At 45.9% G+C, this 22,308-nt stretch overlaps 2 protein-coding genes across 4 annotated transcripts in view; one reads left to right on the top strand and one right to left on the bottom strand.

The window, feature by feature from the left end:
- Positions 1 to 825: 825 nt before the first annotated feature.
- On the top strand, positions 826 to 3,787 carry INSM1 (INSM transcriptional repressor 1). The gene has a single exon (XM_039874591.1). The coding sequence runs from the start codon at positions 1,122 to 1,124 to the stop codon at positions 2,658 to 2,660; it is 1,539 nt and encodes a 512-aa protein (XP_039730525.1). The 5' UTR covers positions 826 to 1,121; the 3' UTR covers positions 2,661 to 3,787.
- Positions 3,788 to 18,507: 14,720 nt separating this feature from the next.
- The window catches only part of RALGAPA2 (Ral GTPase activating protein catalytic subunit alpha 2), a 291,465-nt gene continuing 287,664 nt past the window's right edge, over positions 18,508 to 22,308 (bottom strand). For all 3 annotated transcript variants that reach the window (XM_039874357.1, XM_039874355.1, XM_039874356.1), the window contains one exon: positions 18,508 to 22,057. Coding sequence is in view for 2 of the 3 variants with exons in the window: in XM_039874355.1 (XP_039730289.1) it covers positions 21,995 to 22,057 (63 nt within the window). In the remaining variant the exon portion in view is untranslated. The remainder of the gene's footprint in view (positions 22,058 to 22,308) is intronic.

Here is a 22,308-nt window from a genome sequence, read left to right as displayed (position 1 = left end):
AAAAAAAAAAAAAAAAAGTTCAGAAATTCAAGTTCCTTTTGGAACCCAGCCCAGGCTGCCCCCAACCCCCACCCCTTTAGCGCCGCGTTGGCTGGCGGTTGAAGAAGTGCGGTGCCAACTGCTTCTTAAACTCCAGAGAAAACATCCCGAGGCTCGGGAGCGCGCCCAGGCCGCGGACGCAAACATCGCCCACGACGCAGCCAGAAGGCCAGATCCTCTACCCAAACTCTGAGCCCAAAGGCCCCACTTTCGTTTGGATCTTGGGTACCGCGGCCCACCCATCCGAGGCGCGTGCGGGGGCTCTTGGCGACTAGGGCTTTGCAGCTATTTTCGATTCTTGGTTATTTCCCAAACATCACGAAGAGTTCCTGTGCCTCACCCGACCCCCTCTCCCACCCCAGCAGCCGCACTCAGATCTGCCCCGCACCGGCTCCGGCCTACCACCGCCCCAACCCAATCAGCTCTCCCAACTTCCCCTCCGCTCCGGCTCGCGGGCTGAACCCTCCTGACATATTTGGGGCCATTCTTCTCCTTTGTTGCTATTTTGCTCGCGACCCGCGGGTAATCCCGGCGCGGGAGGGGGGCGTGCATTGTCAAGCTGATGGACGGGCCCATTTGGCGGCTCCGCGCCCCCCGGAGGAGAGACACAAAGCCCAGGCACGTGCGCCTCCCCATAGAGGAGCAGCAGACCGTGAAGGGAGGCGGGGCCGGGCGTGTGCCTGGGCCAGGCGGGGCGGCGGCGCCGGGCGGGGCAGCGGCGGGGCGCGCGCGGGGGCCCCGCGCCCTCAGGTACATCTGCCGCACCTACCGGGCGACCCCCGAGTCCCGGCCCCCTCTTTGCGGCCCAGCCGCCCTCCCACCCTACCCGGCGAAGGAGCTGCGGACGCGCTGATTGGCTCCGGGGGAAGCGGGAGGCGAGAACAATGGCCCCCTCCCCCCGTTAAAAGAGAGCGGCTCCCGGGCCCGGACACAGGGACGCGCGTGCAGGGCGCAGAGCCGAGCCGGCGCCACGCGAGTCCCGCAGCCGCCTCAGCCGAGCCATGGGCCGGGGGCAGTGAGACCGCTTCGGCCGAGCGCAGTGGTGGGACCCAGCCAGTGTCTTGCTCTCGCGCCGCGCCAACATGCCCCGCGGCTTCCTAGTGAAGCGCAGCAAGAAGTCCACGCCCGTGTCCTACCGGGTCCGCGGAGGCGAGGACGGAGACCGCGCGCTACTGCTGTCGCCGGGTTGCGGGGGCGCCCGTGCTGAGCCCCCGGCGCCTAGCCCTGGGCCGGGTCCACTGCCGCCGCCGCCGCCCGCGGAGCGCGCCCATGCGGCCCTCGCCGCGGCGCTCGCCTGCGCGCCAGGCTTGCCGCCACCGCAGCCGGACTCGCGGGCCGCGCACTTCGGCAACCCCGAGGCAGCACACCCCGCGCCCCTCTACAGCCCCACGCGGCCTGTGAGCCGCGAGCACGAGAAGCACAAGTACTTTGAACGCAGCTTCAACCTCGGCTCGCCAGTTTCGGCCGAGTCCTTCCCCACGCCCGTCGCGCTGCTCGGAGGTGGCGGCGGCGGCGGCGGCGCGAATGGCGCGGGTGGCGGCGGCACCTGCGGCGGCGACTCGCTGCTCTTCGCGCCCGCGGAGCTCAAGATGGGCACGGCGTTCTCAGCGGGCTCCGAAGCGGCCCGCGGCCCAGGGCCCGGCCCCCCGCTTCCCCCCGCCGCCTCCTTGCGGCCCCCGGGCAAGCGGCCTGCGCCCGCTGCCTCTGCCTCCGAGCCCCCCGCCAAGGTAGCTAAGGCCCCGGGCTCCAAGAAGCCCAAAGCCATCCGCAAGCTGCACTTCGAGGACGAGGTTACCACGTCGCCTGTGCTGGGGCTCAAGATCAAGGAGGGTCCGGTAGAGGCGCCACGGGGCCGTGCGGGGGGCGCGGCGCGGCCGCTGGGTGAGTTCATCTGTCAGCTCTGCAAAGAGGAGTACGCCGACCCGTTCGCGCTGGCGCAGCACAAGTGCTCGCGTATCGTGCGCGTGGAGTACCGCTGCCCCGAGTGCGCCAAGGTCTTCAGCTGCCCAGCCAATCTGGCCTCTCACCGCCGCTGGCACAAACCGCGCCCTGCGCCCGCAGCCGCACGCGCGTCGGAGCCCGAAACCGCTGCCAGGGCTGAGGCGCGAGAGTCAACGGGAGGCGGCAGCGACCGCGACACGCCGAGCCCCGGCGGCGTGTCGGAGTCGGGCTCCGAGGACGGGCTCTACGAGTGCCACCACTGCGCCAAGAAGTTCCGCCGCCAGGCCTATCTGCGCAAGCACCTGCTGGCTCACCACCAGGCGCTGCAGGCGAAGGGCACACCACCCGCGCCCCCGGCCGAGGACCTACTGGCTTTGTACCCGGGGCCCGACGAGAAGGCGCCGCAGGAGGCGGCTGGCGACGGCGAGGCGGCCGGCGTGCTGGGCTTGAGTGCGTCCGCCGAGTGCCACCTGTGCCCGGTGTGCGGGGAGACGTTCCCCAGCAAGGGCGCCCAGGAGCGCCACCTGCGCCTGCTGCACGCTGCCCAGGTGTTCCCCTGCAAGTACTGCCCGGCCACCTTCTACAGTTCGCCTGGCCTCACTAGGCACATCAACAAGTGCCACCCGTCCGAGAACAGACAGGTGATCCTCCTGCAGGTGCCCGTGCGCCCGGCCTGCTAGAGCGAGCCCTCCATCCCGGCCCCCTGAACTGTGCCTTCGCTTGGAGACCCACGAAAAGAGTGCGCCTTGCGCGCCCCGAAGCCGCGTCCACTCCTGGGGCGCCCACTCCCGGTGAAAGTGTTGTCTCCGCTTCTCTCGATGTGACTTGACGGTAACCCAGTCCTCTCGTTGTGACTTCCTTTGGACCCCCACCCCCTGTTGTGTCCCCTACCCCCACCCCTTGGCGCAACAGGAACCAATCTCTTTCTGTACAAGGAAGAAAAGCTGTACGCGTTTGTCTCGTGGTTGGAAGCCTCCCCTTGGAGTGGAAAGCTGTTTTTCTTGCTAGTATTCGTTGTGTTCATGATCTAGAAATGCGGTTTGCTCTCGCCTACCAATCTCTGCTCTCTATGTATGTAGCGTACGGGTTGTTTTGGGTGAATCTTGAGGAATAAATGCCTTTATATTTCACAGGCTGTAAATTGAACTTCCCACACGATTAGCTTTATTATGGCTTGTGAACTGCTGGAGTCTGGCTTTACCTTTTTGTATGTGAACAAATCAAATTGCTTAAAAAAGAGTTTTCTTTAGTATAGCCACAAATGCCTTGAACTGTTGTCTGTTTGGGACTGTTTGGGGGGGAGGGAATTTTCAGAAGTTGCTATAGAAACTGCCTCAATATTTCACGTAAGACTTTTTGGTTGGATCGCCTTTATTGAGGTAGGGCTGTATGAGTTCCCTCTAAATGTATATGTTGATTTATGAGTAATTGTTATTTATTCTTTATTTATTTATATTAATTATGAAGATTAAGATATTATTTGATTGCAGATCCTTTTTTTTTTTGATATGCTTTCCTCCCCTGCCACTCTCGACATTTCACTGTGCATTTTAGAAGAGAGCCTTTTTCTAAAGGAATCTGCTAAAAGTTTTAACTTTTTTACCTATCTGAGCAAATTACAGACAACCTACCATTTTATTCTGCTTGGAGGGCCCCTGAGGCCCTTGTACAACTGACAGCTCTTACTTTTAAATGCAATCTCTTTTCTACATACATTATTTTCTTAATTGTTAGCTATTTATAGAAAGCTTCAATAGAACTGTTTCAACTGTATAACTATTTACTATTCAAATAAAATATTTTCAAAGTCAAAGCAAGGTGGACTTATTTCTGCATCACATGGTTTCTACAAGGATTTTAAATAGAGATTCAGATGACTTCTTAAATGTCTCTATTTTTTACTAAAGAAAAAAAAACCACCATCACCATCACTAGGATTGTGGATGTTTACAGCTGAGCGTGAGCTGCTGGATTCTGCCCTCTGGCAGTTCAAGGGTATAGCCTCAAACCAGCTAACTGGAGCTGAAGGCTTGTTAGGGGTCCTTAGGAATGTATGGGAAGGTGAAGTTAGGTTGAAAGCTGTGCGGATCTTTTTCAGAGAAATCTAGATAAGTGTCCATGAGAATCTGTCCTTTTAACTTAAGGAAATGTAGGAACCCCAGGTTAATTTAGCAGGTCCTTCATTTCCTGACAGTTTGGGGCTCTGTGTAATAGTAATTCTTCAAATAAATAAAACAGTTAGTTTTTGACCCTTAAGTATCAACTAGAAGAAAGCATGATTTTATGGCTAGATTTCCAAAGTAAGGGAAGCAAACCAAATCACACTTGGATGCAACGGAAGTTAAGCAACTGGATTTGGGGTGAGGGCTCAGAAATGATTCTCCGGTCAGGTGAGGAACCTATTTTTTTTTGTGTGGGGGGAATGGAACACCATCTGTTTGGAGTATTTAATAGCAGGTAATTACAATGTTTTCCATTTTGTCACTCAGCTCTTTGAAGAACAGCTCTGACGCTCACCAGTTAATATTTTGAGTTGTTTTCTTCTATCTTTGAAACATCGATTACAGAGACGTGCTAAACATCACAATTGTGCATTCTCTTCCTTTTGGGGTGTTTTTGCTACTTTTTTCCCCCTGTGACCCACTAAATCTAAAGTTTGCCCAGCAAAGAGATTTTAGAAATCTGAACAGGGGCTGCATTTCAGAAGTGTGTAGCTGGAATGATGGTGGGAAGGGCAGCACATGAGAGACTGGGGAGGATAGTATGAAGAAAGAGATCTTTTTCAGATTCTGAGCCTGAAGTTTTGTGTGGGAGAGGGTATAGTAACAGGCTTGGCTGTCAGGAACATTGAATATTTGGCCCTTTGTGAGGAATAGACTAAGAGTAACAATGAAGGAGAAGCCACTATAGGTAAGTTGCCTCAGGGACAGACTGCATGTTGCCCTTTATTGCTGATGAGTACATATTTTATCAGTTTGGAAAATAGGGGAAGGCAAAAGCTCAGGGCCAATGCAATATAAAAGCACAGGGACAAAGCAGTATTTATAACATCCTGAAAACTCTGAAACAAAAACTCAAATTTGTGGTTTGACGGCTGGTCCCTCTGAGTAACAATAATATGAAGGTTTTAAAAATGTGCTCTCTGAATTACACTATATGTTAAAAGATCCCTCATACTGAGGGTTAGTGTATGTTTTACGCCAATAAAATTTTTCCTTAAAAACCTGCTGGTTGGCCACACATGATGAGTCAAAGCCCGTCTGCCAGTATGGTATCTTGTCATCTGGATAAGTTCACAAGGGCTCCTATTATAGAATATCAAGTGGAAACGAACTCACCTATATAAATAGGCAAAGGATGCTGAGGACATCCTTTGTGTCTGAGGTTGCTCAGAGCTTACACACCATCCGTGGAAACTGGCCAAGACTCCATATCTACCTGCAGTGAGGGATTGATGCTGGGAGGGGTTAGGGGTCAGGAAAAATAACCACATCAAGGAGGGAGGAGCTAAAAGAGGGAACAGATAAAGGAAAGAGTTTTATTTTTGCCAGTGGTCTGTCTCCAAACTTTTCTACTTTCCATACAAATGCGGTATAATAAAAAGCAAAATGCTGTTCAGCACCCTCTGGTTCCGAAGTGAGCAAGCAGTTGAAACAGCTGCCAGATACACCAGTTTGCCCTTTCTTCAGCACTGATAACGTCCTCTTGAGGCACGTTTCCCTGGAGGCCTGGAGAAGTTGGGGCACTATCGCCCCCCAAAGCAGGAATGTTGTAGTGAAACGTTTTAACCTGGGCCAGCTACTCACAAGATGGGCTGTGGAGGCAACTCTCTTCTGTGCAGCACCATCCACCAGGCACTCCCACCTTCTGATGACCACGGGGCCCATCACTGGGTTCGTACATCCAGATTACACCGGCGCGGAGGCAGCAGCTGCCAGGTAACCTGAGAGCACAATGTGAGTGAGGCCAGAGGCTCAAGAGTGCCCGTGAGGATCCGGGTTATGGAGCGAAGGGAGCAGAGTCGTGGAGGCTGGATAGACGCCGGCTCCTCCATGGCACATGTGGGTATGTTGGGGTGGCCTGCAGAGACCCGAGCACACAAGGGTGGGCCGGGGAATGCCAGTCACCAGGCGAATGCTGCTCGTTTTGTCTGCACCCAGATACTGCGGCTGAGGGTGTACCTTTTCTCATTTGCCTCCATTAGCTCTGCCGCAGGATCCTGTGGTGCAGCTGCCACCTCCCACCAGCTTCCCATCCATCCCGTTGGACTTAATTCCTTAGCCATCCACAATGTCTTCAAAGAACAAAGCAAAAGAATGTCTTAACAATCCTGCCGAATAAATAACATCATAACAACATCTTCACACACCTTGCAGGGAGACTATGCGATGAAAGGCAGTAAGGACCCCAAAGGCAGCAGGCATTCTCTATATAGCAGGAGAAAACCTCTTTCTTGGGAGTGCTGTTCTGTGGCCTTTAGGATTAGTTATAAATTCACTGGCCTGTGCCTGGCAGACTTTGAGCAAAACTTGCTATCTTTTTGCAGAGGGACGTTTTGGTCTCGCAGAGAAAATTTCTGGCAAATGCCTGAAAATGTATCTTCAAGTTAAATCTTACATATTGAAGAAACTTATTTCTTTATTACCAACCTGCAGCATTAAATGACCCATACTCATAGGGAAAGTCTGGTATACTCATTAGTCCTGGGTTGTAGATGGGGACAGTTTCTAACAGGCACATTAGCAATACAGGAAAAGTTCAGATGTGGCCCACAAGAATGATCCCACTCAGCAGCCCTAGGAGAAAAAACTATCCCAGACATCTAGAATAGGAAGACCATCTTGGGGCTTCCTTTCATCCCATTGGATGGCTAAGGCTCCCAAGTAAGGAGGGTACTTTGAGTCCATAGGAAGAAGGGATGAGAGAAGACAGCACATGCTTGCTCAATAATTTCTGCAAGCAGGGAAGTATTTGTTTCACAAGGAGAACTAGGAAACTCCTGCCTTCAATCAATTCCGTATCTCCTTGTCTTGTGCAAACAAACAGCTACAGGTTTTGGTGCCATCAAGGTGATTTCCTTGCCAAGATGATTTTTCTGAACACAAATGAGTCCTGTTTCTTTGGACATTCATTCCCTATGAGGAACTGCAGGGGGAAATTACTATAGACCAGATTGGGTCTCAAAAGTGACAGAGCCCACTGAGAGGTGTCACCAGCAAGGAACATGTGATGGACTCTCATGGTGAAGGGAATTGATTTCTCACAGTTGGGTGAGAGAAACAACTTGGCTTATGAATTTACTATTCACAAGTATTTTTTAGTCATTATTAAGGCCTGATATGTTTCTCAGAATCATAGATCATAGAACATATTTGAGCATATGAAAATCAGTTAACATATTTTCACTAACCCAGACGCAATCCCTCATCTTTTAAGTCCCAACTGTCATCATTTGTCCTTCATATACTTTTACTGTGGACTTGTTCTGTTGCATCTGGAAAGTGGAATGCGCAAGACATGCATGCTTCCTTTGGCAGTATATATGGTGAGCAGATGGGCTGTGGGGTAAATGTGTTCATGTTTGTCTTGTTTGAAGATTTCTATACTGTGTGGTCTTCTTGGTGGCATTTCTACACGAAGCATCCATACCGATGTTTTTTCTTCAGCTTGTCACATAAGTCCCCACTACTGGGACAAACTGTTTATGGAACATTAATTATAGCAAAATGAAACCTATAGAATATTTACTGCAAGTCGAGCACATTCAAAGGCGTGATTATTGAGAACCAGCATTTTAAGCATGTCATATTCATGCTGTGCAGCGTCACCAACATCTATGGGAAGGCTGTCCACAGAGTCTGCGATCATCGTCTAGCAGTACTGCTGCCCTTTCATCAGAACCCAGGTGTTCACTCTTCCTTCCACTTGGTTTGAGCCTGTAGACGATGCATTGCACAGAGGGAAACAATAATGATGGAAACATCACCCTGAATCCATTATTCTCCTCTTTCACTCATCAAAGAAGGCCCTTCTGTTTGAATGCAACATCTGTTTCATCTCTGTTGTTCAGGACCAGGGCCCTGATGCAGTGCCCCATCTCAAACACCACAGCCAGGTGACGATCACACCTGATAGTGACAGGATGAAGAGAGTAAGCCAAGAGAGTATTGTTCATTGAATCTGATAGGAAGCAGAGGAGGTGTCAGTGCATGGAAGAGTTTCAGAGAAGCCTCTTTCTATAGGAGGAAAAAAAATGGCTACAATTTCCTCTGAGCACAAAGAACAGAAAAGGAAGAGGAACTTAGGCTGAAGAACATGTTTACAGTATTGCCATTTAAAAGCTTGTAATACCAATTGATTACAGTTCTTTTCTACTGCTATCTGTGCTACTGTATTTTGTAAAATGAGCCTTCACCATTCTAGAATATAGCTACAAGGAGGTTATTGTCGGAAGATGTACAGACACAGATAGGAATGGTGTGCATGAAAATGATCAAATTGAGAACTGTCAGGGACAGAGGAGATGAACCAAATCCCAGTCTTTGGGATCCAAATCTAAACAGAATCATGTTAGAGCTCATCAAATATTTTATAACACAGAGGAACACACTCTCTTTTTATCCGCTCATCCCTTTAATAGAAAGCTTTTATTGCTTCTTTTGGACAGTGTTACTCTCCTTGATATGTTCTCAAGTGTTTTCACATAAATATTTTGCTAAATCACCAAACACCAATTATATTTTCAAATAGTTTTAGTGAAATATTTACATAATTAAGATTTCAGATTTGTATCAGAAAAACTTTTACTCTATTAACCACAGAAAAAATCATGATCTCCCCTCTTGGTATTTTCAAAATTTGATAATTCTGACTAAAGAGAACTGAAAACATTAAACACATATTATAGCTACCTTGACTTCTTTGTTACATCGTCTAAGGTGATATTGAGATTCCAGAATTATTGCTGCCATTGCAGTATTTCACCATCTCTATCATTATAACAGAAAAGGCTAAACCAGGGGTCAGCAAATTCAGCCTGTGGCCAAATCCAGCCATTCAGCCTGTTTGGTAAGTAAAGTTTTGTTAGAACACGACCGTACTCATTCACTTACTGTCTCTGGCTGCTTTCCTACTGCAAAGGCCAAGCTTAGTTGTCACTACAGAGATTATATGGCCTACAAGACCTAAAATATGCATTATTTGGCCCTTTATAGAAAAAATTTACTGATCCCTGTGACTAGAGAATAAAATTGTGTAGTAATGTTTTGTAGATCACCTACACCCCTGCCTTTGGTTGCATGAAAACGTGTTTCTTATGAAAACTGTGCTTTATTCAGTTGTGTGTTGAATGCCACAAACTCTACAACTCACTGTATATAGTCTTGAAGCTGCAAAATTGAGTACCACTATTTTTATAGGTGTCATCACCTCAGGCAGCACTTTAAAACCCTAATTATTTAAATGAGAAAATTAACTAAGTAGGAAGATGCCTCTAGGATAGGTTTATTAATACTGCTCACATTTGTCATGTCAATTGCAGCAGCTGTCAGGCAGTGCATACAATTTCTAACCTGTTTAGTCATCCACACAAACCTAAACGGAAGAGGAAGGTCGTGTCCTGGTTTGAAGGTTGTTTCCCGGTGCAATAATGGCTGGATTTATCAAGCGAAATGGCAACTCTGAAGTTGAATCATAAAAAATTGCCATTTTTATAGGTAAAAATAAAAAGTATAATATCAAAATTTGTATGATTCAACCTAACATTTCAAGAATTTTTAGTATCTATTAGCTTAAAAATTAAGGTAAAGACAGAACGTAACTTTAATTTAGTATTGACCAATTTTAAATAATATTAATTCAGAAGCAACAAGCACCTTCCTGACAACAGCTGACTTCATTTAATTGTGCAAATATTTGAGCATTTGGGGCATTTAGATCAAAGTCCAGCAGTAAGAAGTCAGCTCTAATTGGAAGTTTCCAACCTCTACTTGAAACTTTCTAAAGCAGATTTCTGCTCCAGTTTCACAAGTGTATCAAGTATGGCAATGACAGTGGAGAACATGTTGTCCTTTCTTGGTAAGTATTTTTTAGAGCCTTGTTACTTGAAGTATAGACTAGGGCCTTATAGCATAGGCATCACCTGGGAGCTGGTTAGAAATCAGAATGACTGGCCCTACTTGAGACCCACTAAATCAGAACCTGTGTTTTCACAAGATCCACAAGGTATGTCTGTGCACTTCATGTTCAATGCGCGCTGGTTAAGAGTTCGAAGTCTTGGTCACATAGAGAGTACTCCCACTTGTTGCCACCAATAGTAAGTTTGGCCTGGGAAGAGCTGATGGCTTGAAGACTTAACCAGAAACCACTAATCCCAACTAATGTTGGGTTTGTAACAATACTAACAATTGAAATTCATTGAGTCCTTATTACCTGTCTGGTCTAAGGCCTTCACGTGAATACTCATTGATTTCTCACAACTACTCATGAGGTTGTATTGATTACCCCATGCAACAGATGGCAAAATGGAAGGCCCTAAGGGGAGACGTGACCAGTAATTGTGAACATTTAGTTGAGAGCAAGAAGGACACTGGTACATAGAGATAAATCCCCAAGGGAGTGAATGTGCCAGTGTAGAAATCCAAATGGGAAGTGAAATTCAAGAGCCTTGATTCCATCTCATCATTAAGGTGCTACCAAAGCATGGAGCATGACATGACAGTGTAAGGACATATATAGTACTCATCCCAAGTCATGGAAACAACCGATTTGTGTTTTGACAGTTCGACTTCAAAATCATAGCCTGAAATTTCCACCAGCATGTAAGAGAGAGGAGCCAAGTACGTCACCATTTCAAGTTATGGCCTATCTGTACATTGGAGAAACTTCTTATTTCTACAGTACCCAAACTGCAAACACAAATAACCAATACTCATGAGAAATAGGTTAATTCAGCACCTCAGTTGTAACTAAGACGGTCACACTGGCATGTTTGTACCAAATTCGTGGATCCTGAACCACTTTCACTTTGCTTTAACATGCTGAAGATGCTAACTATAGAGGGAGAAGTATATGAATTCATTGTGAATGATGGAGTTTTAGGCTGCACTGCAGTAAACACATCACTTAAAGCTAACATGCCCCTTCTGCCTTCTATCATTTCTCTATCTTCCACTTTGATTCTAAAAGCAAGCAAGTGAACAGGCCATCCCAGAACCATGGCAACTGGCAACAGTGAGAGAAGGAAAAATCCCTGAGCACAGGTCGTTAAGCACTCTCTGTTCAGTCTCATCCGAGGGCAGGCAGGGGGGCACCAACACCAAGGAAAAGATGGGCCGATCCCAACCCCCAAATCTGAGATTCACAGTTGAGTAACTTTTAAGAAAATGTTTCAACAAAAATTTTAATTTTATACCCCAAAGAGAGTGCCAGTGCTATGGCTTCCACCTAATGGCTTCTGATAATACTAGCACATCACTCCCTTTATCCTCCCACTGTGCTGGGTTTTCGCAAGCTTGAAAGAACCCTGTTTCTTCTCCAGCATACTGTGGCTGTTTGGTGCCGGGGATCTGGAAGACAAATGCCTGGTTTCATCATCTTGTCTTCATTATTTAAGAGCTGTGTGGCTTTGGGTAAGTTACTTAACCTCTCTTTGCTCTGTTTATACTCATTGATACAATAAGGAAAGAGTAGTATCTACCTGTAGTAGACATTTATTATGTTTTCTGCTTACTCTGCACCCTTTGGACACCCTTTCTGTTCTGGGATAATTTCCATCGTGAGAGTCTTGCCTCCCCAAGGTAGAATCCAGGAACTGGCTTTTCCAGCCTCCCTCACAGCTAGGCTTTGCTATAAGGGAATGGAAATGATCGATGTCCTAGAATCAGGTCACCCTCACGGCTCGGATTAGAGGTGCCCGACCTCTAATCAGATGTACCCATGAGATGTGGGTCCAGAAGAGAGGCCAGAAGGAGATGGCGCTGGGTGCAGTTAGTACTGGTCGGGGTGAGGATCTTGGAGAGGCATTTGTCTCTCAGAGGTGGGCATGGTGAAGGCTGTGATGTGACCTGCAGTTGGACTTGTCTGGCAGGGTGATTTGGATATTGTTCCTGGCTCTTAGCCCCAAAGCCTGATTGTGTGGCCCTCCTGGAACAGTCTATGAGGAAGCCATGCGGCTTTAATAAATTATTTATCTATTTCATCTGGGTAAAGTGCATTTGGCTGTCTGCAACTAAATGCTCACCATTGTTGTTGAGATTGAGTTATTCAGGTCAAGAGCTGGTGAGAACTCATTCATTATTGTTATTTTCAGTTATTTGATGTCCATCAGATCTGCCCACTGGTTGTGAGAGAATACTGATTTTAAATTTTATATAATGTTAATGCCATCTGGTGCAGGTTTTAAAGCATTTCTGCAAACTCTTTGACACTCTTTCCATCAAGAGGTGAAAACTGTGTCCCTTCCTTGAAATAGAGCAAAACTTTGTGACCGTTCCTTGAATAAAATGCAGCAGAAGTGACTCTGAGACTAGGTTAGAAGGCTATGCAGCTTCTGCCTGGGTCTCTCTTGGGGATCTCCATGCTGTGTGGAAGCCCAGGCTACAGAGGCCACGTGTAGGTGTTTTGCTGATAGCCCGAGATCTCAGTCAACAGCTAGAATCGACCCCAGACACACTAGGGAACAGGTGAGCCCGAGGTGACATGGGCCCCCTCCACCATGTCGGAACGCCTTCATGAGAGAACCCAGGGGAGAACAGCCCAGCTGGGCCCCATTCCTCTAGAACTGCAAGAGACAGTATCAAGTGATCGTTGTGATTTTAAGTCACTAAGTTTTGGGGTGATTTGCTATGTAGCAATAGATAACTGGAATATACCTTATATTTTTAGAGTGTTATCTGGTTTTCAGAGTACCTGAATGTGAATTTTTCTTTTTGATCTTTGTATCAACGCTGTATGGAAAGTATTATAATTCACTAACCTGGATGTGAGGAAAATGTGAATGTTGACTGCCTTGCTCTACATCACAAGGATTTTTTGTCTGAGACAGAGAGGGGTCAGAACCCCGGTCTCTGGCTCCCTGGCACAGCACTCTCTCTGTGAGGTGATATGGTCAGTGTCCAGAGGAGCAGCGTTTGTGATCATCTCAGCCATCGCGTCATTTAAAGCACTATTGCCATGTGTTGTATATCAGTGCCTTCTGTCCATCTTCTTCATCTCATCTTCAAAACAACCATTTAATCAATGTCCTTCCACTACGACTGTGTAACAAAATATCACCCCAAACTTAGTGGCTTAGAATGACAATAGCTATTTATTATTTCATCGTTTTTGTGATTCAGGAATTCAGAAGCAGCCTGGCTGGGTGGTTCTAGCCTGGGGGTGGGCCATGACATTACAGTTAAATGTCAGCTGGGGCTGCAGTCAAGTGAAGCCTTGACTGGGGCTGGAGGACTCACTCCCAGGATGGCTCCTTCCCATGGCTGTTGGTCTCCACAGCACTGCTTGTGTGTCCTCGCTGCGTGGTGCCTGACTTTCTCTAGAGCAAGCGATCCAAGAGGCCAAGGTGGAAGCTGCAATACCTTTATGACCTGATCTTGGAAGACCCACACTGTCGCTTTTTTTGTTTCCTTGGTCCTACAGGTCCTTTCAGAATTAGCGTAAGAGGACCACAAAAGGGTGTGCATATACCAGGAGGGGATGATCTCTGGCACCATCTTTGAGGCTGGCCTCCACCATCAGTATTACTACTTTAATTCACAGGAGAGGAAACAAGAGACAGAATGGCTAGGACTCAAGGGCTTAAGGCCACATGGGGAGTTTGCGGCTGGTAGATGAAGCCAGTACTATCTGATTCCCAGGCCCATGTTATTCTACATCTACGATAAGAGGTAAACTTATGTTGTATTTTGATGAATTTATGTTATATTTTCAGAAATTTCTTCAAAATCAAGAAATTCTTCAGAATGCTATCTTGGAAATAAAGGAGTGGGATGAACACATAGTCGGTCATGGGACATGTGGGGTGGCAAACGTGAGCAAGAGGCCTCACTTTCTTCAGTCTATAAATGCCTCATTTATCATGTCTGAAATTTACCTTTACCTGGGTTAGCCTTCTAAAAAAAAGTTTTCTTAATTTACAGAATTCTAAAATGACCAAATAATCTATTAGGGCTAAAATCACATAAACTCTCTGATCCAGTAAGTTCACTCTGAGGAATTCATCTTAGAGAAATAAAAGCAGCAGAGTGTCGGGCTATAGGTGTGCTGTTTACTGCAGGTGCATTTGTTATAACAAACATTGGAAACCACAGATGAGATGACTAAAGAAAGGCACATCTTTACTAAAGAATAATATGTAGCTCTTAAAAAGGATAAACTAGAGGGAGGGATGCCCACGAGACATATTATAAAGTTTAAAAAGGAAGCTAAAGAATGATGTATATTATATGATGCTATTTCTATTAAAAAGAAGGAAATCCTGTATCTTTGTGTGTGTTTGCATTAATCTGGAGAGAAGTGTGAAGAGTATTCTTTTGAATAACCAGCTTATCGATCTGGGGTAGCAATGGTTTGGAATGAAGGCAGATCATTGATTTTAGAAGAAAAAAGTATAGAATACCTGTTTAGAGCCTTCATTTATACTTTGGCTATTTCATTAAAATCTCAATGGTAATTAGTAAGTAAAACTTCCTTGATTAAGAGAAGCTATTGTTTTGAGTTTTCTTACTAGCATTGTGACCTCTTCTTCAGGTCAAAATAGTTCCAGGGATTCACTTTTCCTGGTGCCTAAAATGAAGATGTCATGATTTTCCTGAAGGAAGGCTGTAGAAATCACTGTGTTTAGCGGGCCCATAATAAGCCATCCACATGGAAGACAGAATGGGGTGACATTTTGTAAAGAGAGGAGATGATGCCATTAATGTGCAACCTCACTGGTTCAGACTGCTCCCAAAAGACTTGCTGCAAATGCTCTGTAGTTTTGGGGGAGGGTGACCTGTTATTGAAGCCCTCTGCTTGCACTTAGCCCAGCGGCCATTTCTCAGGGAATATTGATCAAAAGTACTCACCTCTACCATCCGAGGAGCATTAATGCAGGCCCCGAGTATTCATGGAAAAAAGCTTTTCTTTGCCAGGCTATTTTCTGAAGTCAAAAAGGTCCTTTCAGGAGCTATAATAGCAAGCCCCTTCCCACTTCACACTCTTGGTGAGAGGTACACTCCACTTTTCAGAACCCCAGGATCTCAAGTCAAGGTGGAAGCTGATGAGTGTGACCTCTTTATGTAAAATATTCTCTGTCAAACACAAGCATTTTGCTACTGGGAGATATGGGACATATAAGTGGAAGATTAAAAACTACACCTGGACACATTGAGGTAGGTGCTCTTGTCCCAAAGAATATTCATTTATTCTTTATTTTTTAAAATTATGGTTTATAGAGAATTTTCAATCACATACACAATGTCCTCTGATAGCTGAGGCAGGAATATCTTGGTGTGAATGTAAAAAAAAATCTAGACAGTGTTTTTCATGTCTGACATAGTACAAAAGGGAGGTGCTAACAGGAGCTTCCTAATTTCTCCTTTGTTCTCTAAGAGGCAGAATCGTTCAGACAAATATTTCTTAACGTGACAGCTTGTTATGAATGCTCATCCCCTTCATCTTATCCAATTTAACTTAGGATAGCGGATACCTAGGTATTAAAAGTATTTTTTAAATGATAAAAACACAAAAGAAGCGATCTCCAATTCCAGTAAATACTTTTATACTACCCAGAAAGAGAGTATCATTTCAGAGTTCCTGCTGGTTTTGTTGCTGTTTGATTGTTTTGGAAGGCACATTTGAGAGTGTTTTGGGGGCAGAGAGAATGTTCCTGTTACTTAAAATGCCCCGGCCTCTCTGGGTTGTCAGCTTGTCGGTTGTGTTACCTCAGGGGCGAAGATGTGGTTTCAGCTGCAGTAGCAGCACGGTAAGAATCTCTGACCTCGATTTTGGGGCCCTACTGCACTCAAGGGTGGGCTTGGGTCACGTAAGCACATTGATATATCTTACCCTCTTTCTCGTAAACTTCTAAAATGTAAAACTTTTTTAGGAGACGATAAATAAAAAAATTTGGCCCAACTGCAAGTGCTAAAATTACTTTGAGGATACGTGCGTGCAGAGAGCAGAGGGAGACCTTCTGGAGGCAGGCCTTCCCATGCTCACCACTGACAGCATGTGCAGTCTGCTCCTGCTCTGGTTTCTTTGCCTCAAAATCTATTTTTCAGATCTGAATAAGAAATTTGTATTTCCAGGGATGTATTATCCAACGGTTTCCAGAGTCAGAGAAAAGTCAATTCCATCATCTTCTTCATTGCTCATAGGGAGAGTAGGTGACAGTCACCTGGCAGAACAAGTTCCTCCATGCAGGAGGCCCTGGTCTATATTGCGCTTGGTCCCTGAGAGGAGGGTCAGGGTGGCTTCAGACTTGGCCTTAGGGAAACCTTCAGTGGCCAAAAAGAAGATGGAAACTACATTTCAACAAGTTTGTGCACTGGTTAAGAACAGTGGCTGCTGCTAAATGGGGGTGTTGTTGAGACATGGGGCCCAGGAAACTCAGCTGCTGCCTGGAGCTTCACTTTCTAGCCGTGTGAATCCAATGAGCCAACGGCCTCAGTTTCAGTATCTGCAGGAGGTGGTTGGAGTGAGGGTAGTGACCTGTGCCTTGGGTAAACCAGATACACAGGCATGAAGTTTACTGTCGCGTTGCTACGACCTTTGCTTTTTGATTTGAAAAATGAAATGCAATTAAAACCATTTCCATTTACAGAAGGAAGAGCAAATGATAATAGTTGCTCTTGACATAAACTATTTAATAAATCAGAGGGGCCTCAGTTTAGTTTACGCAAACACACAGGAGTATAACACCAGCTCACATGTGTACAGAAGTGAACAAATACAAAGGTCTGAGTCTTAGTGCTGAGAGGTAGATACTCTCTAGTGCAGCAAACATTAAAAAAAAAAACCTCCAGCATTTTTCCTGGAAAACACAGAATTTTACAATGACCAGGTTGTGTCTTAAGGGTGTTATTATTTTTAAAAATTCTGGCACTTAGCAAAAGCCAAGACAGGCCAAGGAGAACATTATTTATAGCAATGATCCTTTTGGAAACATTGGAAGTTAGATTAGTTTTTGGAATTCTGCTAAAAGTCTTGCATGATTTGGTCTAAGACTTGATTATTTTTTGAAGATGACTAGAATCACTTCAGGAAGTATGACGGGGACCCCCATCTTTTTTTCTTTTTCTTTTTAATAAATAAGATAATAAACTCCTTTCTGAGATTTCATAACAATATCCTTTGAAATTTAAGCGACTATTTCCAGATCTGAAAAGGATCCATAAATTACGCTAGAGGGTATCGGGGCCATCTATAAAGTAGAATAGTTAGAAGGGGCGGGACACTACACTGAGTAGTTGTAGAAGAGCCAGCTGCTCCTCAGGACATCATCACTGATGTTCCCTCTACTCCAAGGTGCACATGTGGGACATGAGGTAAGGGCTGCCCAAAGCACCACTACGGGGCTGGTTGAAAAATACCAATGCTGAGATTCTACCCAGACCTGGTGGACCAGAATCTAGGTGGGGGGTGGGGCAGGACTCTGCATGGCAGGGCCGGGAACCACTGCTTCTAGGCAATGAAGCTCTAAAACTCCGTGTTCCTTCATTCATTCTTTGAGGAACTAAGTATTAAAAGCATGACATAGCTCTTGCTACCACTCAAAAGCTAAAAAAAAGCCAAATGGATTTAGGCTATAGTTGGCTCCTGGGAAGGTACTTGGATCCTTTTTGAGGTCATGCAAATGTCTTGTAAGTAATAAGTACTCAACAAATATTTGCTAAATGGACAAATGGATGATTTTTAGAGAGCTCGATTGTCCAATGTCCTGAAAGTTCACTGCTGTCCAGAGCACAGGAGTAGCCCAGGATGCTGACAGAGGCCCCCTGGGCAGGCAGTCAGAATGTGATAGTTGGAGTCAACACCAGCCACACCAACCGGAGGCCATTATTATATCTTGTTTATCACTTACTCACAAGACAAACTCTCAAAGTCAGCCTCTTGCTCATCAGGGCCCAGGACTCCAGACCTCGGGAAGAGTGGCTCGTGCAGAGGGCTGTCCTGGAGAGATAGGAGCCCATGCTGAGACTCACTGTGGGCTTGATACAAACTGCAGAAAATATGGACCCGGCTATTTAGATCACGAGGAGGAGATGGACTTAAATACATGAGTTTGATGATGCTTAAACTCAAATCCTCGTAGGAGTGGATCTTAGCATTCCACGTTATGAACTGAGAGGCCAATTTTCATACTCACATTTATAAACTTCCCTGGATCGGTACTGGCTACCATTTTGGATAAATGTTTAGGCTTTGATTTCAAAAAGAGCTTTTGAGCAACTTAGTAGGGTAAAAACCCAAACCATCTTTTGTTAGATGCCAGGATAAACTTTATTTTCCTACAAACTATAATGAAAACAAAAGAAACATGGCACGTAAGTGCTGTGTTTCTACTTTATTAAATCATCACAGTAAGTTAGAATTAAAGAGAAAAAGAGGATAAACTGGAGTCAAGTGGTGGTCATCTGTAGAGCAGTGTGCTTTTCTGGGCGTGGCACGTCTTTGCTGCAGTGTGTCCTGGCACAATACACATGCCTGCAAAGGTGAGTTACACATAAAGGTCTATATCACCTAGGCATAAACCCAGATGTGGAGCATTAGGAAAATTAAATAAGAGCAAAATAAAAATCTAATGACACACTATAACTTAATTATGATATTTATCAAGTTTTTACCTTATTTACAAGTACTAAATATTGTAGACCTGAAAACATAAAACATTCACTTAATGTATATGTCATACATAGATACTGAGGCAACTAAAACAATGGTCGCTTATGCTGAATTTCCCTTCAGAGGCGGACAATCCCATTCAGTAGACATAAAGGTAGCATAGGTACATATAAGACACCACAGTAGGTTTTAAAGGACCCCTCACATCCCCAGATGACACAAATATAACAGTAAATGAAGCACGGGTAGTGGCACCTGAGGAAGGTCAGGAAGATGTTGTTTGCAGTCTACGGATCCATGTGATCTCGTTTGTAAGGCTAAGGGTCCCATCAGTCAGCCCCTCTCACCGAGTCAAGGCGTAATCCCCTCACCGTCCCTGTGGCTCTTAGGAACTGCAGCCTTAACTGTACGAAGACACTGTGAGCTACTTACCCAAGCTAAATTTCCTGACTTCTGTCTGCTTAAGGTTATACTATTTTTTAAAAAGTCATCATTTTGTGGCATTGCTATTTTTTTTAAGTACAAAAACCTACTCAGACTACAGAACATCAGCGTGCAGAGAAGTGAGGGAACCAGCCTGGTTCTGCCTGGAAGCCAGTGACTCTTATCCATTTTGGGCCAATTAGGGCCACTTTTGTTTACAGATGGCTGACCTACTAATGTGATGAGTCAGCATTGTGACTCAGGTGGATCCCCACCAGATGAGTGACACTCTGCAATTCTGCTGAAAGGCATTTATTACAAAAGCACAATATTTACTTTTCTATGTGAAAAAAAAAAAAGACCTCATCATTTCAATTTTCCACCCCAAATAACAAAAACGATTCAAGTCCATGTGATTGCAAGCACCTGTTCACCAGATTCCCTGCTACCCCATTCCAAATTTCCAAACCAAAGCTGGTACTGAGAATAGCGGCTCAGCAAAAGCTCCAGTAGCAAAAACGCTGGCTATAATCTGGGGTCACGGAGTTGTTAAAATCATTAGGGATGACAGGAAGGTCTGAATTACAACTGCATTTCTCACTGCAGGGTCAGGAGGACGGATTCCTGGAGGCAAAATGAAATCATGGAACAGAAGTCTAGAGAAGTTCAATACGAATTCCAAGTCCTGACACTTTGACTAAATACAAGAATTCTGCACTGGGAGTTTCTAAAACCTGAAGATAAAATGTTCTCCTAGAAGCTACTTCCTGTCAGAGCCTCTGTGGGACTCCGGAGCCCAAGAACATGCAGAAATGAGGCCTGGGTACTTTGTAAATATGAAACAAAGCAACTCAACACCAGTCTTAAGCCTCAGTGACGGGGCCAAACCATACCAATCACTAAGCCTAAGTCATTAAAAAGATGTGTGCCCGGAGAAGGGAAGATAAGACTTGTGGCATTTGCTTATAGAACAAAATGCTGTGACTTCCAGTCACCTTTTATGTTGCCATTAAGCCCCAATGAGTGAGCAAATCCTCACTTACAGGACAGCCCCCAATGCCTACGGCTATGTCTTCTACGTTGGAAAATCTGGAAAATCCTTTGTTCTCTTACTTTCAGATCATGCTTAAACTGCTTCTGCTGGGCGGATTTGGGCCCTACTTGCAATCCTCTATAAAGCAGAGAAACAAATTCTCTCTAGAATTAGAAGATCCATCTTTCTAATAGGAAAGACTTCCTCAGTCTTTTCTCACTTGTCCCAAAAAGGAATCTCACTTGTCCCAAAAGGGAATCCTGGGTCTGCCCGTTGCTCCTCAAAGGTCAAGTACCAGCCAAACCAAGTTGATGGCTGACAGAAAGAACTGACTGGTCAGTGAAAACAGCTTCTCTGACGGGGTGAGTAGGCTCAGAGGGTTCACTGGGAAGGTGACCAAAACAGGCTGCAGGTAACACAGGTGGGTGCGGAGGAGAGAGGCAGAGGGCAGATGAGAGCGGGAAAGCACCCATGCATGGCCGACCTTTCTTATGACTGGGGTCTCAGCTCGCAGCTGCCCCACCCTGTCCTGAGCCAGGGGCTTACTCTGGACCTGTGTGCTCTGAAACAACCTGCACTGGGTGAGGGGGCAAAGCTCTAGATCTGAGACAGGCCGAGGATCTAAGTGAGAAGCAGGTCTTTTCTGTTGATTCTATCTCTAACACCTGCAGAACCCCAGCAAGAGTGATGGGCAAGTGTTGGCAGAAGGTAGAGCTTTTCGTTTTTTTTTCTCTTAAAACAAACAAACAAAAACAAAAACAAAAAAACAAGTTCATCATGTCCCCCTAAGAGCCAAATAAGTGAAAAGTATGATCAAAAACGTGCTTTGAATCTGTTACTTTAAAGCTCTGTGAGATGGGAAATATTTCTAAAGTCCCTGCCGTGGTCCTTTCTGGGCAGCGGGCAGGTGAGCATAGTTGCAGGATGACACTTTTGGAGGCAAATGGACATCGCAAGGGTGCCCGTCTCATGCACCTGAGCGGGCATGTGCCCCTGTGTTGACTCAGCGCTGTGCTGGGCGGAGCCTTGAAAGCTTCCTGACCTACAGAGCTTTCACAGGGACAAAACCCTGCATTTCTAGAAACATCTGAGTGTTCTGCGATAGAAGCATCACTGTCATGACCCAGAGGACCTCCAGGACGGTCAGGAAAACCTCTCCCCAGATAGTGGGCATCAGGCACCAGGTGGAAAAACACTCAGCAACCGAGGAAAAACTTCTCTTGGGCAAAAGACCCTAGGGAAAGCCAATTTCCACGATGATGAAATTTTTGAGTAAACCATAAATCCTAACATAAGAATGAGCAAAATCGATGCAGAGAAAATTCCTCAATTTGACAGTTGTTTTGCCAGCCCTCTGTGAATCATGCTTGGGTTTATCAACAAGAGGAAACTACTTGGGGTACAGAAACCAGCTGCGCTGTGCCCCCTCCCTGAAAGCCCAGAATCTCCTGCTGTCTCTGCCTGGAGCAGCCTCACAAACGTCCACATGACAGTGGCCCTATCTCTGGTTGTTGGTGACTTTTTCTTTTCTTCTTTTGAGGCCAAGGTTTATGAGGTTTCAGGACAAGATGACACTACCTAGTTGGAAAGAGTCCAATTTGCAGCATTCTGGTGGGATTTGTCTTTAACTTCGGAAGTCCGTTAACAGGAGGGCTTGCTGAGAGCACGAGCTGAGCAGCAATGTTTCTGGAGTCTCTGGGTTTGGAGGCTCGGGGTGGGGAGAGTTGGAGAGTCTCAATCATCTCCTCCTTGCCAAGAGGCACCATGAGGTAGGCACTCAGGCGGGTGGCCACGGCCCTGCAAAGGAAGCAGAGAAAGGCTGAGTCATGGTGCTAAGCAAGGCCTTTGCGGGCACAAATATAACAGAAGAAACGAAACTAGTTCCTGGGAAGGGGTTTGATGACCTCCTTGTGCTGTGAGGGGATGTTTGCTGAATGAATCAACAAATGCATGTCTTTCCTCTCAGTCTTTGCTCTGGATTTTCCTGCAGCATAAAAGGAACTATGACTCTTTTTTTATATTAACTTGGCCTTACTGTCTAATCCACA

Source organism: Pteropus medius, unplaced genomic scaffold (assembly GCF_902729225.1).
Source record: "Pteropus medius unplaced genomic scaffold, Ma_sr-lr_union100, whole genome shotgun sequence".
Taxonomy (NCBI): domain Eukaryota; kingdom Metazoa; phylum Chordata; class Mammalia; order Chiroptera; family Pteropodidae; genus Pteropus; species Pteropus medius.
Note: the sequence above shows the minus strand (reverse complement) of the source record. Positions and strands in the feature narration are given on the sequence as shown.

Excerpts from the sequence above, each read along its gene's own strand:
- INSM1 (XM_039874591.1), top strand. The coding sequence starts at position 1,122 with ATGCCCCGCGGCTTCCTAGTGAAGCGCAGCAAGAAGTCCACGCCCGTG.